Source organism: Sabethes cyaneus, chromosome 2, assembly GCF_943734655.1.
Source record: "Sabethes cyaneus chromosome 2, idSabCyanKW18_F2, whole genome shotgun sequence".
Taxonomy (NCBI): Eukaryota; Metazoa; Arthropoda; class Insecta; order Diptera; family Culicidae; genus Sabethes; species Sabethes cyaneus.
Window position 1 is genome coordinate 200,238,634 of NC_071354.1, and position 16,941 is coordinate 200,255,574.

Below are 16,941 nucleotides of genomic sequence, written 5' to 3' on the forward strand. Positions count from 1 at the left end.
TTTGCGAATTCCGACAATGTTATTTCACACAAAACAACAGAACAGAACCTACCGACCAATGATTAGTGCCAATGGACTCGAATACATTCCATAACAAAAATGCTATTAGAAGAAAATGGACCAAAAATATCTCGTAATAAATACCAAAGATCAGAAGTAAACATTCTTCATTTCACAGTTGTTGGCACTATTTCAACTTCACCGGCCTATGTGATCGGTGTGGTGGAAAGTTGTACCAGATTTAAACCAGACATGTGGGGCTATAAAATCAAACTTTTTTTATTTTATAATATAGAGCTGTGGTATCTTCAGAAAAGTTGTAGATACTTTGATTATAAAAATATTTGTCGAAGACACCATTTTTGCTAAGTATCGCAGTTCTAGAGATATTTGGGCGTCATTTATGACAGACCCCCGCAAAAATCCAATTTTTCCGTATATTTATCTACTACAAGATTCCGAAAACAGCTTTGTTCTACGAACGTTTGAATATCGTGAAAATACACAATTAAACAAAATTTTTTCCAAAGACACGCTATTAAAACAGTTTATTAAAAAAGTTCACTATGCAGTGCAGTTCGAATGCACCAAATCGTGAACTTTTTTTATCACGCTTTTAAAGGTGTTTTCAATATAGTCTCTTCTAAAGAATTTCTGTACAGAGTGAGTAGTAATAACTGACGGTAAAGTAAATAGTTACAAAAATAAGACGTTTGCGTAAATTGTAATTTTGAGTGTATTTCGTGTAAAGTATATCCTTAAAATTTGTCTTAAATTAGTCCAATTCCAATCTTTCTCCCTTCGTTTGAATTACCAGTCGAAATCGTTGTTGAAAAAAGGGTTACAGCTGGTACGCACGATATCCTGAGGCAGTTCATCTCAGATCTTCTTCAATCGTTGCTTGAAAGTATCCACAGTTAATGCTGTAATGCTCCCTAGTTTGCCTTACATGTAACCCCATGCATAAGAGTCGGGAGGATTCAAATCAGGTGTAGAGGCAGGCCATTCTTTCGAAGAAATAAAACTCCAAAACCGTTCTCACACCAAGCCTGTGCTGCGTTCGCTTGGTGAGACGGTGCAGAATCTTGTTGGAAGCAGTATGGTGCATTCTTGTAGTGTTTTATGACGATGGGATACAAATGTTTCTTCAAAAACTTATCGATGTAAAGTGTTGATTTCATTTCATTTTAAAATCAGGTTGAAATTTTTGGAAAAACATCCCCATATCATCACCCTGGGAAAATTCTGGAACGTTTGAACAGCCAGTTTGTCCCGATAAATATTCAAAAGATGTGCTGCAGATATCCGATCATTTTGTTGGTTGTGGTGATGTCGAAGCAGGTACATTTTTTCGTCCAAAAACAGAAATTCCCACTCACCGTGCTGCTTAAGTAGCTGCGGACATCTTTCGACTCTTGCAACTTCCTGCTTTTCAGTCAAACCGTGCACCCGTTGTGTTTTGTACGAAATCAATCGAAGACCATCTTTCAAAATATTCTTCATGGTTGATTGTGAGATTCCGAGCTCCTTGGCCATCTTGCGTTCCAGACTAATCTGGTTTCCCTCGTCATTACAGTGCGTTTACGGTCAGTTTTGGGAATAAGTATTTTCCAAGAACCGGTGTCCTTTGTATCGCTTAATCGTACGAACGAAAGACGAATCTTTCGTTTATTCCGATTGGCTTCAGCTGTTTTTAAATACCACACGGTCGAAAATTTTTCAAGTACAGACAAGTTCCCTTTTTGCGTCCGTAATTATCACGACTCTTAAACGATTGAAAATTCAAAACAAACTAGCAAACTAACTGGGTTGACATTTGAATACACTCTAAACGAAAAATATGCAGACACATGTGTGATTAACTCATTTATATTGAAACTCATCCAAAAACACTGACACTGAACACTGAAAGAAAAAATGATTCGAAATCACAATAAAAATCATAAAATGTCAAATTAACTAATGTTTATTTGAGCGTCTTAGTAGAATTTAGGTTTTTCTTCTTTTTTATCATAAAATGACAGTTATCTCAAAACCATCCTGTCCGATTTGCCTATTTTTATTGAAGACTAGCTGACCCGACAAACTTCGTATTGCCACAAATTAACCTGTGTTGTACATAAATCATGAATCTCGGATGATCTTTGTCCCAATCTCGAGTTTTGCAAGTTTCTGAGGAGTTCAACCTTAGATGATTCATTTTGGCAGTTACGTAACTATGAAAGCATCCCAGGTAACCAATAAGCATCACCAATGTTATTCAAATGTAGGTCAATAAGCATTTAAGTCGCCTTAAATGCTACTTAAATGCTATTTTGGCAAAGCATACAGCTACTTTACTGATAACCTTCTTATAGTGCTGATAATGCTAATTTACAGCTAATTACCGACACGAAAAATTTGAATACAATTTTGGATGCCACTTTACAACACTTATGCAGTCAAACAGCTAATATACAACAACGTGCAGTATAAAATGCCAGATACGCTGATTTGCTGCTTATGTTAATGCTTATTAGTTACCAGGAATGGGTAGTATAATATACAAATTTGCAATTTTTCCTCACGGTAAAGTAGAAAACAACTCCCCTGTCCCCTCATTGCATAGCCAGAAAGCAGATAGTAATATTCGCCATGATTGAACAACATTTCGCCGAATATCATTTTGCGAAAAACCTTAAGCGGAATGTACCATTTCACGGAAAACTTTTTTGTGGAAAGTACCCTATCGCGATCCTCTCCTTACTCGCTTTCGCTCGTTCCAGGAAACCCAGGTAGACCTAGGAAAACAAATAAACCTAGACAGTAGTGATTTCTGCGGGAAGTTGCCTCCCCACAGTGGGCGGCGCTTCCGACGGCGGGTCGCCGGCAACACTCGCGGCCATCTCGTCCTGATTGATCTAGTGCTAGTGTTACTATAGATAGGTTTTGTGGTCTTGTTGTTTCCTTCTCGTATGTTTTATGAAAGAGTCTAAAATTTCTCGAGTTCGATTAGTTTTTGAGTTACGCAAAAATGTCTGTTTTATTTGTATGATAGTCCCCCTACGACAGGAGTCTCAAACCATCATTAAAAAAATTCCTGCCTCCAAAACCCCCCACATGCCAATTTTGGTTCCATTTGCTTGATTATTTCTCGAGTTATAAGGAAATTTATATTTCATGTGTGTGGGAGCCTCCCCTCCTAAACAGGTAAGGGGTCTCAATTCACCAAAGAAAAAAATCATGTCTCCAAAAACACCCACATGTCAAATTTTGTTCCATTTGCTTGATTAGTTCTCGAGTTATGAGGAAATTTGTATTTCATGTGTATGGAAGCCCCCTCTCTTAAAAGTGAGAGGGGTCATTATTCCCCTTCTAAAGAGGGGAGGGGTCTCAATTCACCATAGAAAAAAAAATTGCCTACGAAAACACCCACATGCTAAATTTGGTTCCTTTTGCTTGATTAGTTCTCGAGTTATAAGGAAATTTGTATTTCATTTGTATGGTAGCCCCCCCTCCTAAAAACGTAAGGGGTCTCAATTCATCATAGAAAAAATTCTTGTCTCCAAAATCACCCACATGTAAAATTTTGTTCCATTTGCTTAGTTTTCGAGTTTGTATGGGAGCCCCCCCTCTTAGTGGGGGGAGGGGTTTCTAACCATCATAAGAACCTTCCCTGGCCCCAAAAACGCCTATATGCAAATTTTCACGCCGATCGGTTCAGTAGTTTTCGATTCTATAAGGAACATTCGGGCAGACAGACAGAAATCCATTTTTATAGGTATAGATTTGTATGGGCGCCCCCTCTTAGTGGGGGAGGGGTCTCTAACCATCATAAGAACCTTCCCTGGCACCGAAAGCCGCCACATACAAGTTTTCACTCCGATCGGTTCAGTAGTTTTCGATTCTATAAGGAACATAGGGACAGACAGACAGACAGAAATCCATTTTTATAGGTATAGATGTCAGTTATCTCAAAACCATCCTCTCCGATTTACCTATTTTTATTGAAGATAGCTTAAATTCTGCCCTATAATCTGGTGAAGAGCTATCGATGGACCCTCTTTCGGATTTTTTTTAAATTTGTCAAATTTTCCAAAAATATTCAACTTCCATTTAATTAAGTTATCTTTAAAAATAATTAGGCAAACCGGAGAGGAAGGTTTTGAGATAATTGTTATTTTATGTTTTTATCTAGGTTTTTTCATTTTAGATTTTAAATTTGAACTTGAGAACGGCTGGGCCTAAGCAAAAAGTTTATGACATAATTTGTAGAATTTGATTTTGTTTGAGTTTTACAAAAACTGTAGAATTTGGATATTTTTGGAAAACTTTTTAACAAAATTAGGCAAATCGGAGGGGTAATATGCTTTTGAGATATTTGACATTTTATGATTTTTATCATGGCTTAAAAAAGTTTTTTCTTTCAGTGTAATTTTTTTTCTGAAAATACACCTAATTTCCTACCACTTTTCCTTTGACGTCATTTTGACCAATTAAGTAGTTTTCAAGATATGATGTTTTGAAGAAAGGTAATCTCATTTAATACTTAATACGCCGTTTTGAAAATTTACTCTTGAAGAAAAAAATCTAGTTTAGTGGAAAATGAGTTCTTGCGTGGTATCCAGCACATCAGAAGAATTTCTTTCCAATCTAAAGTAGTCGAGTCAAAATGGTTTTTTAGCGTTTTGAGCTGCAATTGCTCTATTTTAAGAGCCTTGTCTGTAACCAAAGCCAGGCCTCTGACAGTACGCCATGTTTTCATGGTAAAAAGTCACAACTCGCTCTCTACTCCTCTCCACACGCATTGTTCAAAGCGGAAATTGAAACATGTACCACCTGAGTTACAACTCATGAATACTCTGTCATCCGGGGCAGAATTGTGTTGTGGAGTGTGGACCCGAATGAGACGGGGTAAAAAATCGGCATTAAAAATTCGAGATACATGTGAGTACCCTGAGCGCCTCAGTCTATATTGAACAACACAGTGCGCTTCACCAACAGTAACGACAAATCGCGTGTGCGCAAGGGATTTTCAGTAAGGCGTATAAGTGCGTAGAAATCAGAGTTTAGTTTTGTAGTCATTTACGTCTTAAATATGGACCCAATTATTTTGAATCATCATTGCAAATCATTAATTTGGTAATCATTGGTAATCAGAGATAATCAGTATAGTAATTACAGGGTAATTTTTTTTCAAACGTGCGTTGTGATCTTAGCTGTTGGTAACCCCTTGCGTGTATGTAAAAAAATAGGACACGCAGGGTAGTGGCGCTACATACGTACGCATACCAGGTAACGAACGACACTCGCCAATGACGCCAGATTGCAAAATAGATTTGGTACTTGCCATTGGTTTAAACTCATTAGTTCTCATGTTGGTAATTTTATCGAAGTAATTTATTGGGAATTCTTAGGAATAATTAAAATTGGCACATGCCGTAGTTGAACAGCCCGTCAGTTACTCGCGATTAAATTCTTAAGAATTTTTAAAATTAGAACATTAATTAGTGCAGGTTTGAATGCATTGCCACATTGTTACAATTGCTAATTGCGCTTTACTGAGAGGCGACAAAGTAGCAAAAAATTGTGCCGGTTGGTGCATCGTAAGTCTTCTTAACACTGTGCATTTCAACCGTCTTTAATTTTGGATCCAAATATGAAATGAATTTTCCGCATTGTCCGGCGGAGCAAATGTAATGCCTATTTTTTGTAGGAGTTATTCTTTATTTTGAAATTTACTGCGTTATGACACTCAATGTATTACATCACATAACGCGATAAGACTAGGAACGACACCTATATCACTTTCATCGCCTTACAAGACTTCAGTTTTGACTGTATTCTTTTAAATCATATCCATGAAATCACTCGAGGTTAGGGGGTCTTTGTTAACTTTTCCAGTGTGGTTTATTTTCAGGACATCATATTGGTGAGGGTATAGAAGAAATAAAGAAGCAAAGACCGATTGGGATAGGGAAACGTAGTCATATTTTTCCTTAAACAAAAATGTTCAAATCTATGTAGGGCACGGGAGGGTATTTTCAGCCCATTAAGCGATGGCATCTATTTTTTCGGCCTATGGCCTAGTTCTAGTGGAAGAACAGGTGGTTTTGACGTTCTTTGAATGAAAAATAGTAGAAAACTACTACTAAAGTAGTTTTGAGAAAATAGTTATAACATATTAAAATTGTATGTCGGCAAAGTATTTTTATTGGCGAAAGAAGAGGCAAATAGGCTGAATTTAGAAACCTGCTGAAAATACCCTCCCGTAATTTGTTCAGAATTTTTCGAGTTGTTAGCGTTCAATACCTTTCATTCCTTCGTAACACTGGGTTGATTCTAAATTTTGAATTGATACTCTGCGGTAAGACGTAATCCTATGGTAAAAGATTTTGTTCTACAACGCGGGGTTCAAGAATTATGAATTTTTGAAGTTAGCGATGTTCGAGAAAATCGATAAAATTTCTCTCTGAGTTTTCTGAGGGATCGGCTAACTTTTCTTTGTTACTTTACTAACTTCTCGAGAGTTTCTCAAAGTAGCAAATTGGGGCCTCTTCTCTTTGTATTATTTTTGAAAGCATAGCTGCTGAAATCTGAAATCTTAATCTGAAATTATACTCGATAGTTCACTTTATTGATGACTGTCGCCGGATTAAAAGATAATCGGATGTGTTTGTTGTTTGATGAGGAGAAACTGGTTTATAATTAGCATCTCCAAATGCCAAGTAATCCACCTTCCCCCGCACCGTTAATCCAATCGTCTTGAACTACCTTGTGATTGATTGGTAGATGGGTTACAAGGTAGTTCAATCCGATTGAATTGACCGTGCGGTAGAGGACCATTACTTGGCATTTCGAGATGCCAATTATAAACCACTTTCTCCTACCGCTAAACTCCAAGGGCATCCAATTATCTATTGAGTCTGCTACAATCACCTATAAGGCGAACTATCAAATTTGGTTTCAGATAATCAGCGTAACTTAGCTTGTAGCCATTCCGAAGCAGTTATGCAGCGTCATTGAAAAGCAACATGAACAGGAGGGGTCCCAAGTTACTACCTTGAGGAACTTCCGAGAAGTTAGTTTATTGGGAAAACTACTAGGAGCACAGAAATAAAAGTTGCGTTCGTAAAATTTTGTTGTATAATAGTGAGCTGAGTCATTGAGTAAATTTACAGAATACACCGAGTCGAAAAATTTTTTCCGACGGTGTTTCCCAAGGAAGTAATATGGGTTCTTTACTCTTCATCTCCTGCTGCAGTGTTGTGGCTGAAAAATATTTGAAGCCGGATCCACACCTATCTACAATGACGATCTCAAACTGTTTCTTACTGTCAGTTCTATTGAGGGGTTTCAGGCCAGAATGAACAAAACGATTAAACCTCATGCTTGTTCGGTTGATTGCACGTTCGTAATATTGCTACTTCAAGAACATTCCTAGTAATAGCCACATCCATCATATATTATTTAACTCTATCGCTAATCGCTTGATACAGAGATAAGTAGCGACGTATTGGTTGCCTGTTCAAACATTTGGCTTGTCTCTCGCTGGAAAACCTCTATCGAACATTACCGTTGCTGTGAAACACACAGCATGACCTGTGGTCGGTCGCAGTGAACCAAACCACGATTCGAAAACCGCGAAACCGTCGGCATTGTTGATATTATTACTATTTACCAGCGCCAATCTTTTCCTACGCGCGAAACCTGAAGCTGAAAATTAATTCGCGTTTCCATCATCGTGAACGTGATATAATATAATCCATTTAAGGTTTGGTTTAGCCTGGCCGCGTTTGAAGTTTGCCCTGGCCCGCGCCAGGTGTGTGTGAGTTTTTTCGCCGGTCGAGTGCGTAAATTCAATGGAAATAAAATATGAATGATTGTGTATTTATGGTGCTGTTGTGCGTGCGTACGTACGTACGTACTTACGCATCGATCGAACTCTGTTGTTTAGAATGAAAACAAAGGCCTGGCGGTTTGTGATTTTCTACCAACTCACCGATTTTTCCTTGCAATCATTGACGTTTTCAATGGTAGTGAAATTTTCGCGAAAGAGCTGCAATAGTTTTATTTTAATTTTCTTGATTCAACTTGTTAGAAAAATCTAATAATTTTATTCCTTTTATATTTCCAGGTAAGGACACTACCAGATACATTGAGGTATGCCATGAACCGTAAGAATGTATGTTGAAATCTCAAGTCAGAAATCAAACGCCCATGTTGTTGTGATAAGTAAAGCAGAAGTTATTGGCTCCTTGATTGCTGCTCCTGGAAAATTGTGTCCACCGCACATATGTTTGCCACTCCAGCTTTACGACAGCATCAACAACAAGGCGAGGCAAACGAGAAACGATTGGTTGCATGAATGTTTTCGATGACTCATGCCTCCTCGGGCAAGCACGGTCGTTCTTTTTCGGTCTAGAAAACACGCAAATTTAATAGCAACTTCGTATGTTACATCTATCTCACCGCCGCTGCTGTTGCTCCTGTTAGCCTTTGCATCCATTTGGCAATTCCACAGGGTGTGTTGGGTTGGGATTCGGACAAGTATTATCGGGCCTCAAAGGGCAATGTGAAAAATCGCGATCGTACTCCTACTAAGATTTTATTTTAACTGAACTGATGGTTGCCGGTTTTAGGGTTTTTTATCAATAAATCAGCATATCTATCAACTGTCAATTGCTGCTCAAGATTATTCTAATTTAATGCTAGGTGGGAATACACAGTGTTGCCAATTAGTATGTAATGTACATTTGAACCGGTTCATCTGGTATGCAAACTAACATAACCGGCCACCTTGAAAATACATTTTTCAACTACGCTGTCTATAAGTTTCAATTTAACTAAGTTATAAATTCACTTCCTAATGTGCTCCTATTTTGCTGGGTGCGCGGCAGTTCGGTAATTATTCTGGATCATTGCTCGTTACGGGATGTTCGGTGACACAGGGAAGCGGGCAAATTCGCGATACAGATCGCTTCAATATTCCGGCTGACGTTCGTAGTGTAGCAACTCGGGTGATGTTGTCAGGACCAGGATGGATTGCTAGAACTCTGGCCAATGGCCATCGTGCTGGTGGAAGCGAGTCGTCTTTGAGAATTACCACCGAGCCGACGTCGAGAGTGTAACGATCGGGATTAATGCTGTACTGGGTTTGAAGCTGCTTGAGATACTCATTCCTCCATCGGTACCAGAATCGTTGTGAATAAGCTTGAACTCGTTGATACTGGCTAAGCCGGTTCATAGGCACGTTTCTAACATCTGGCTCGGGAAGCGGACGAATCATGTTTTTGACCAGAAAGTGCGCCGGAGTCAGCGCAGACAAGTCGTTGGGGTCTTCTGAAAGTGGCGTGAGCGGGCGGGAATTCATGCAACCTTCAACAGCAGTTAATACAGTAGTAAGTTCTTCGTAGGATAGAGTTGCGGTTCCGAGCTGGCGAATGAGATGCTTTTTGGCTACCTTCACAGCGGCCTCCCAAAGGCCCCCGAAATTCGGGGAGCGGGGGGGAATGAGATGCCATTGGATGTGATCTTCAGCTAGATGTTTCGATATGCGTTCTTGCTCCGGTCCTGGTTGAAGCATGATGTACAGTTGATGAAGGGTATTCTTTGCTCCGATGAAATTAGTACCATTATCGGAATATATGTGCGACGGTTTATTTCTCCTCCAAATGAAACGGTCGAGGGCCATGAGAAAGGTGTTTGTTGATAGATCGCCCACCAACTCAAGGTGAACGGCTTTTGTTGCAAGACAAACGAATACTGCGACGTAGCATTTCCTTGCTGCTGCTCTGCGATGGGTAGGTTTCAAATACAGGGGTCCGCAGTAATCTACACCAGTGTGACAGAATGCTTCACTAGCGGTAACTCGGCCAACTGGTAGCTGTCCGATGGGTTGTTGTATGGGACGGGGATTTGCTCTGCTGCATCTGAAACAATTTCGTATGACATTGTGCACTGCTCTCCTTCCATTCAAAGGCCAAAATTCATCCCTAACGACAGCCAAAGTCATACTGTTGCCGCCGTGTAACACTTTGCGATGATGAAAGTTGATTAGCAGCTTTGCAAACGGGTGGAATCCGGGAATAACTATTTGATGTTTCACATTATATGGTTCGTCGGACAGGCACAACCGACCACCGACGCGAATTATACCTTGTGCATCCAGAAACGGGCTGAGAAGACGAATGTGAGATCGTGTTGCTACTCTGCTACCTCTGCGCAAATTTTTGATTTCTTCGGGAAATGATTCGGCCTGAACCAATTTTACCAAAACCAATTTTGCAGTTTCCAACTCTTCCACAGTGAGAATCGGTTCGCGAACTCGATAGGTTTGATTTTGTTCACGTGCATTTCGGGCAAATCGTAAACAGAAACCGACGACGTTGAGAAGGCGCTGGTACGACGAGAATCGTAGAAATAACGGGTTGGGAGTATTTTCTTGCGCAATTGACACTGCTACAGGTCTTATTTCCATTTCTTCTACTGGGTTCGGATCCAAAACAGGTTGCTGCACAGGCCATTTCGATTTGGGTAAGGATAACCAGCTAGGTCCATGCTTCCATTTATTGCTAAGGACTAACTCGTCAGCAGGAAAACCGCGGGAAACCATGTCCGCGGGGTTGTCGGCGCCAGCTACGTGCGCCCAGGTTGAACCGTGGGTTGTTGACTGGATAGTTGAAACTCTATTTGCGATGAAAGCTTTCCAAGTTCGAGGAGGCGCTTTCAACCACTGCAGGACTATAGTTGAATCGGTCCAGAAGTAAACTGCGCTAAAATTCACTTCCAGCGCAGCGATAATTTTTTCATATAAACAGGAACCAAGCAGCGCCGCGCATAGTTCCAGGCGGGGAATTGTAATTCGCTTAAGGGGAGCTACCTTTGATTTCGATGCCAATAAACTGATTTTAACTTCGCCGTCGATAGATTCGGAGCGAACATATATGCATGCGCCATAAGCTGCTTCTGACGCATCTGCAAAACAATGTAGCTCAACGGAAGAAAACTGGGGCAGGAAGGCAAAACGATCGATCCGAAAACTACGAAGATCCGGGAGATTTTGGCAGAACGTCGACCACTTCGTTTGGAATTCCGGCGTTACTTCCTCGTCCCATTTCAAAGATAAGAGCCATAAATGTTGCAATAGGATTTTTGCCTGGACGATTACGGGAGCGATCAGGCCTAACGGGTCGAAAAGCTGGGCGATAGTTGAAAGTACGCTGCGTTTAGTTGCTGGGCCATTGTGCAGATTTACAGCAACGTCGAAGCTGAACAAGTCGCTTGCCGGTTCCCAACTGATTCCCAGCGTCTTGATTGTTTCCTCCGAATCAAATTTGTGGGATGTTTTTGTTCCCAGCAGTTCTTGTGGGAGGTCAGCTAGTGCTTTAGGGTCGTTCGAGTTCCATTTACGAAGACAGAAGCCACCCTTCTGCAATAGCTCGTTGAGTTCGTTGCGCAGCTGGATCGCCTGCTCTACTGAATGTTCCCCACCAATGAAATCATCGACGTACATACATTTTTTGACTGATGGGCCAGCCTTGGGAAACAGGTTACCTTCATCATTCACCAGTTGGTGCAGTGTTCGGGTTGCCAAGAACGAGGAGGGGGCGAGACCATAGGTTACCGTCGAAAGTTCATATGTGCCAATGGGTTGCGTACTGTTGAATCGCCAAAAGATCCGCTGCAGCCGGCGGTCTACTGGGTGTATCAAAACTTGGCGGTACATTTTTTCGATGTCCGCTACAAGCGCGATCGGGAATTTGCGAAATCGTAGAATGTTGCTTAGTAGCTCATCCTGCACTACCGGGCCAACAAGCAGGGCGTCGTTAAGCGAATGTCCGGATTTAGATCTCGCGGAACCATCAAACACCACTCGCACTTTAGTGGTGGTACTGGAAGTTTTGATTACAGGGTGATGCGGGAGATAGAAAGCTTCGGGACCGTCCAAATGGTCCTCGGGAATGGCACGCATATGCTCCAGGGAAATATATTCTGCCATGAAATCGCAATATTGTTGCTTAAGATCAGCGTCCTTTTCTAATTTCTGCTCCAGCCACTTGAAACGTCGTAATGCGTTGAACTTCGAACCTCCAATCAGCTGTTCGAATTTAGACTGTTTCGGTAAACGAACGATATATCTTCCGGTAGCATCTCGGGTTGTCGTGGCAGAAAAAAGGTCTTCGCACTCTTGCTCGGTGATCGAATAATTTGTTTTACTGACTTCTTCTACAGCCCAAAAACGCTCGAGCAGTTTGTCGACTGATGTAACTGTCGCCACATGACAAGTTACTGGTGCTTGCTGGGCTTCTTCAGCGGGTATTGTGGTCTTGCCTGTTACTATCCAACCAAACACAGACTCAACTAACAGGGATTTGTTAGAAGCCAATCGTAGCCGACCTTCCAACAGTTGCGTGTAGAAATCACCGGCACCAATAATCAGATCGATCCTACGACTAACGTTGAACTCGGGATCGGCGAGTTGTATTCCATCGGGAATTTTCCATTGTGAAACAGTGTACGATCTGGGAGGTGTGTCACTGGTCACTTTTCGTAGGACCAAGAAATCAAGAGTGTCCTTGAACCCGGTAACTCGGGAACGGATTTCAGCGCGGATTTGATATTTCGAATTGGTTGTTATACCATCCACGCCTGCAATGGGTACGTTAACAATTTTTCGAGGAAGATGCAATTGCTGGCATAAATGCTCACTGATCGCGTTAGGCTGCGATCCAGTATCCAACAGGGCTCGGGCTATATGCTCCTGACCGTAGGCATCAACTATTAAAAGAACAACGGTCGACAGGATAACGTTTCCGCTAGTTTCCTTTGCAGCAGCATTTAACTGAACTGGATTGGGTGAAAACGGGGTAGCAACAGCTGTAGCAATTTGAAAAGCGCCGGGCGGTGCACGATCAGCAACGGGGTCGTTTTCGGCAGACCGGAAAGGACCGGGATGAATCATGGAATGATGTCGTTTATGGTAGTGCCTGCAACGGTATTTGGACCGACAGGTCCGGGCAAAATGGTCACTTCGAAAGCAGTTGCTGCATAGTTTTTTATCGGTAAGCACTTTGAGACGGCCTTTTACGTCTAATCCGTTGAAAACAGGACATTCAACCATGGGATGTTTGTCTCTTTCACAAGCGGGACAGGGCGGGAACATCTTCGGAGCAGCTTCGGTCATGGCATTGGTGTTCACGCGGAACTGGACGGGTTTCTTATTTCCTGAATACTGGCCACCGGACTTGGGGTTGCCGTGTTGGGGACGGTTGATGAGAATGTTCTCTAGTACACGGGTTCTCTTTAGCAAAAATTCAATCAGCTTAGTGTACGTGGGTTGTTCCTCCGATGACACTGATTCCTCCCATGCCTGCAATGAGGCGTCATCCAGCTTATCTTCCAAAAGCTCTATCGGTATAGAACTGAAATGTTCAACGGGTTCGCCTAATTGCTGTAGCACCTTTACATGACGTTGAAAGTCGTCCACGATTTTATGCAGAGCATCGACGTTACTGTTCGGGATCTTCGGGTATTTCAAAAGCGCTCGAATGTGCTTCTTGCGTAGTATTGCCTTATTGGAATAGCGCTTGACAAGGGTATCCCATGCCACCGAATAATTTGCTGCAGTAATAGTAATAGACTGGATCAGATTGGCAGCCTCTCCCTTCAAGGCCGCACGGAGATAATGGAACTTCTGCACACAAGAAATTTCTGTTGAGGCATGAATCATCGAAACGAACGTATCGTGGAACGTCAGCCAATTGTTGAAATCTCCATCAAATTCTGGCAGCGTTATCGTTGGCAATTTCACATTTGCTAGACCGGACGGGATGAGCTGGGGTTCTGAAGCTGACGTTTGCGCAACAGGAACGGGGACTGGCGGGGGCATCTTTGAGATCAGGCTGGCTTTGATGCGAAAATACTGCTCTTCTATTTTTGCTCGACATTCCATGTTCGCAATTAAAAACTGCTCGCTATCATCTAGCTGTTCGTATTCCGACTGGATCATCTCGAACGCTTCATTTAGTTTTTCTAAGCGTTCGAGTCGTAGAGGCACTTCATATTGATGCTCATCTGGAGCGTAATTCACTAGAAATTCATCCATGCGCTTCAACGCTTCCACCACATTTTTCCGCTTCAACTCTTTAGCTTTCATTTTCTTTTCAGCAGGCATTTTAACAGTCGACATCAGAACGGGAACGGTTTCGAGCACGTTTCTGGAACCAAAAGAGACCCAGGAAGTACCGCAAAACGGATTTTATTTTACTTTGGAAAGGTACTCACCTGGTACTTCTTCCAAAGAGGCCTTGTATTTTTATAAAAAATTACAAAAAATGTTGAGCTGCTATTCGGGCGACTAAATCTTCTGCTGCGGGTGCAACTGGTACGCAATAGCAGGAAAAATCGTTAAACCAAGCGCCAAGAACGATGTCCAGCACGCGGTTTACGAAACTTGAGGTTATGTTTCCTCTCTTTCACTCAGGTGGCGAGACGGGCTTCAAACTAGAGGTTACGTTCCTCTCCTCTTTTGCACGTGCGACGAGTAACCTAACTTTCTCACGAGGTACCTTGTTACCCTCGTGCTGGAACGGATTGGGGAAATATCACTGTGATCCGGGTTGAGGTTAGGTTCCCTCTTTGTTCTCCACATGCAGCGGGTAAACTAATTTTACACGGGTTTTTCGCGGGTTTTTCACGAGGCTCTTTGTTACCCTCGTGTTGGGACTTTACGTTGTGTGTAATGATTTTTCACTCACGACAGATCTGGATAGAAATCCTGGTCACGGCACCAGATTGTTGGGTTGGGATTCGGACAAGTATTATCGGGCCTCAAAGGGCAATGTGAAAAATCGCGATCGTACTCCTACTAAGATTTTATTTTAACTGAACTGATGGTTGCCGGTTTTAGGGTTTTTTATCAATAAATCAGCATATCTATCAACTGTCAATTGCTGCTCAAGATTATTCTAATTTAATGCTAGGTGGGAATACACAGTGTTGCCAATTAGTATGTAATGTACATTTGAACCGGTTCATCTGGTATGCAAACTAACAGGGTGCAAAGATCCGACTCCGAGCTCTCTGGACTGGAGTGCCGGTAACAAGCAGCCGGCTAAAATGTTGATTAAACTGCCAACAACTTTCATCCAGTTGCACTGCTCGTCTTTCTGGCGGTCGCTGTGTTGTGTAAGAGCCGATGGAAAAACTCCCACTGAGAAGACGACGACCATCAGAATGGAGAAATGGTGTGCTGCCCACATGCAGCAGCAACAGCAGCATCATTTTCACCCACTTCTGTTTGCAGTGCGAAAGGTTACACTCCCGTTCGTTGGGTCGATCATATTGGAACGAGTCAAGAATCGGTCCGGTCTGAAGTGCTTTTTCTCGTCTGATATTCGCCATTGGCTAAAAATCGAAACGATTTTCTTGTCCGATTGGGAACGAGTGGTGGATACTAAAATGTACCTTTCGAATACAGTTCCAGTCGAAAGCACTAACACACTTTCTTTTAGTCCCTCGAGACAAGACAGGACTTGACCTTCCAATAAAACTAAAATTCGTCGAAATCCTTCAGTGACTGCTTTTTCTGTAAGTGAAGTGTTACGAAAAGTATCACTTTCTTGCATATTTTGCATAACATTTGTGTTTTATCTCAGTGACTATCAAAGTCAGTTCAATTATCAATGATATATGTATAGCACAAGGCAGTTACGTTCAAATGTTACCTAAGCATTTCTCCTGCTCCGTAGTCTGTGCACCACCAAGCTAAACCGATTATACGGTTACATCGCCTAACTAAAGCGGCCACCATCAGTGACAGAGAGAAGAAAAGCCTTCGAAACCTGTCACAACAGAACTGACAATCGGAGGGAAAACGGCTGATTCACCTATCATCAGCATCATCAGCAGGAAGCAGCACCAGTTAATGTCTCTTTCTCTGCGTGCATGAATAGGACACACACGATTATTACCACCACCGTGTGCTGCCGCGGCCGACTGGTTACAGTACCGTCCACCCTCGCCCACTACCGGATCACCAACCACCCACCGCCCCCCGCGCACAGGACAGCACAGCAACAAAAAAACTGACATTTCACTTTCTTTATGCCTCATTAGACGGTTGTGCTGCAGTTGTTAAACATTCACGTCATGTCTCTCGACTCTACGAGCACCGACTGCTGCCGCCGTGGTGTTGGTGGGTCTACCCATATGAAGAAATCGATTTTCTCGTTTTTCCATGCGTGCGTCATAGGCGCGAATTTTCTTTCCGAAGCTTCGCGCTTCGCAGTTATTATTATTATTACTATTATTTTTATTATAGCACTCTTGCGTGTTTCTTTCGAATCATCGTCCAGGCCGGGGCGGAGCGGAAGCGAACTCCGACAGTGGCGTCGATACGTTCCTAGCTGCTCTCTGATCGGTTCGGTGGTAGCAGCTAATTTGGCTATTAAAAAATATGTACATCGTTTGCCGACACTTACGAGACGACGTTGTCGACGGTGAACCGTGTATACAGTTTTAATTGTAGGCAACGCGCTTTCTATACACCCCCACCAGCAGGGGTGGGTGAGTGGCGGGCGGTTGCGGCACTATGTGCACACGAACCGGTGAGCCGGTTTACATACATATGTGCATATTTCGACTGTTGGGTGTGCCAAGAAGAGTGCTGCAACTACTGCAAATCCTTACGGTTTCTCGGACATCGGCAAGAAACAAATGAGCTGTGGCCGGCTGCCGGTGGTCGGTGGTGGGTGGTGGCTTCAGGTGGCTGCGGAAATTAGCATGCCTGTAACGGTTGGGACGGACGGAACTTGTTGAGAGCCGGCGAAGCGGGTGGCGCCATAATTAGATTAGGATCGTCTGTTTCTAAATAGTTTCGTATCGCGCTAAGTTGGTACGGTTGGAGATTAGCACAGCAAGAGTTCACCGTTTGTTTGTGTTTGTCGTTTGCGCAAACGG

The 16,941-nt window shown here is 42.4% G+C and overlaps 3 protein-coding genes across 8 annotated transcripts in view; 2 read left to right on the top strand and 1 right to left on the bottom strand.

Annotated features, from left to right (window-relative positions):
- The window catches only part of LOC128736539 (putative uncharacterized protein DDB_G0271606), a 63,640-nt gene extending 55,480 nt beyond the window's left edge, over positions 1 to 8,160 (top strand). Inside the window, exon 3 of the mRNA XM_053831022.1 lies at positions 8,117 to 8,160. Within this exon, the coding sequence (XP_053686997.1) occupies positions 8,117 to 8,160 (44 nt within the window). The remainder of the gene's footprint in view (positions 1 to 8,116) is intronic.
- Positions 1 to 16,941, top strand: part of LOC128738382 (homeodomain-interacting protein kinase 2) — a 199,017-nt gene that overhangs the window by 57,457 nt on the left and 124,619 nt on the right. For 4 of the 6 annotated variants that reach the window (XM_053833463.1, XM_053833462.1, XM_053833465.1 and 1 more), the window contains exon 3: positions 8,117 to 8,142. The exons of the other annotated variants lie outside the window; for them this stretch is intronic. The gene's annotated coding sequence lies outside the window, so the exon portion shown is untranslated. The remainder of the gene's footprint in view (positions 1 to 8,116; positions 8,143 to 16,941) is intronic. 6 annotated transcript variants of the gene reach the window in all.
- Positions 8,888 to 14,155, bottom strand: LOC128736540 (uncharacterized). The gene has a single exon (XM_053831023.1). The coding sequence runs from the start codon at positions 14,153 to 14,155 to the stop codon at positions 8,888 to 8,890; it is 5,268 nt and encodes a 1,755-aa protein (XP_053686998.1).

Excerpts from the sequence above, each read along its gene's own strand:
- LOC128736540 (XM_053831023.1), bottom strand. The coding sequence starts at position 14,155 with ATGCCTGCTGAAAAGAAAATGAAAGCTAAAGAGTTGAAGCGGAAAAAT.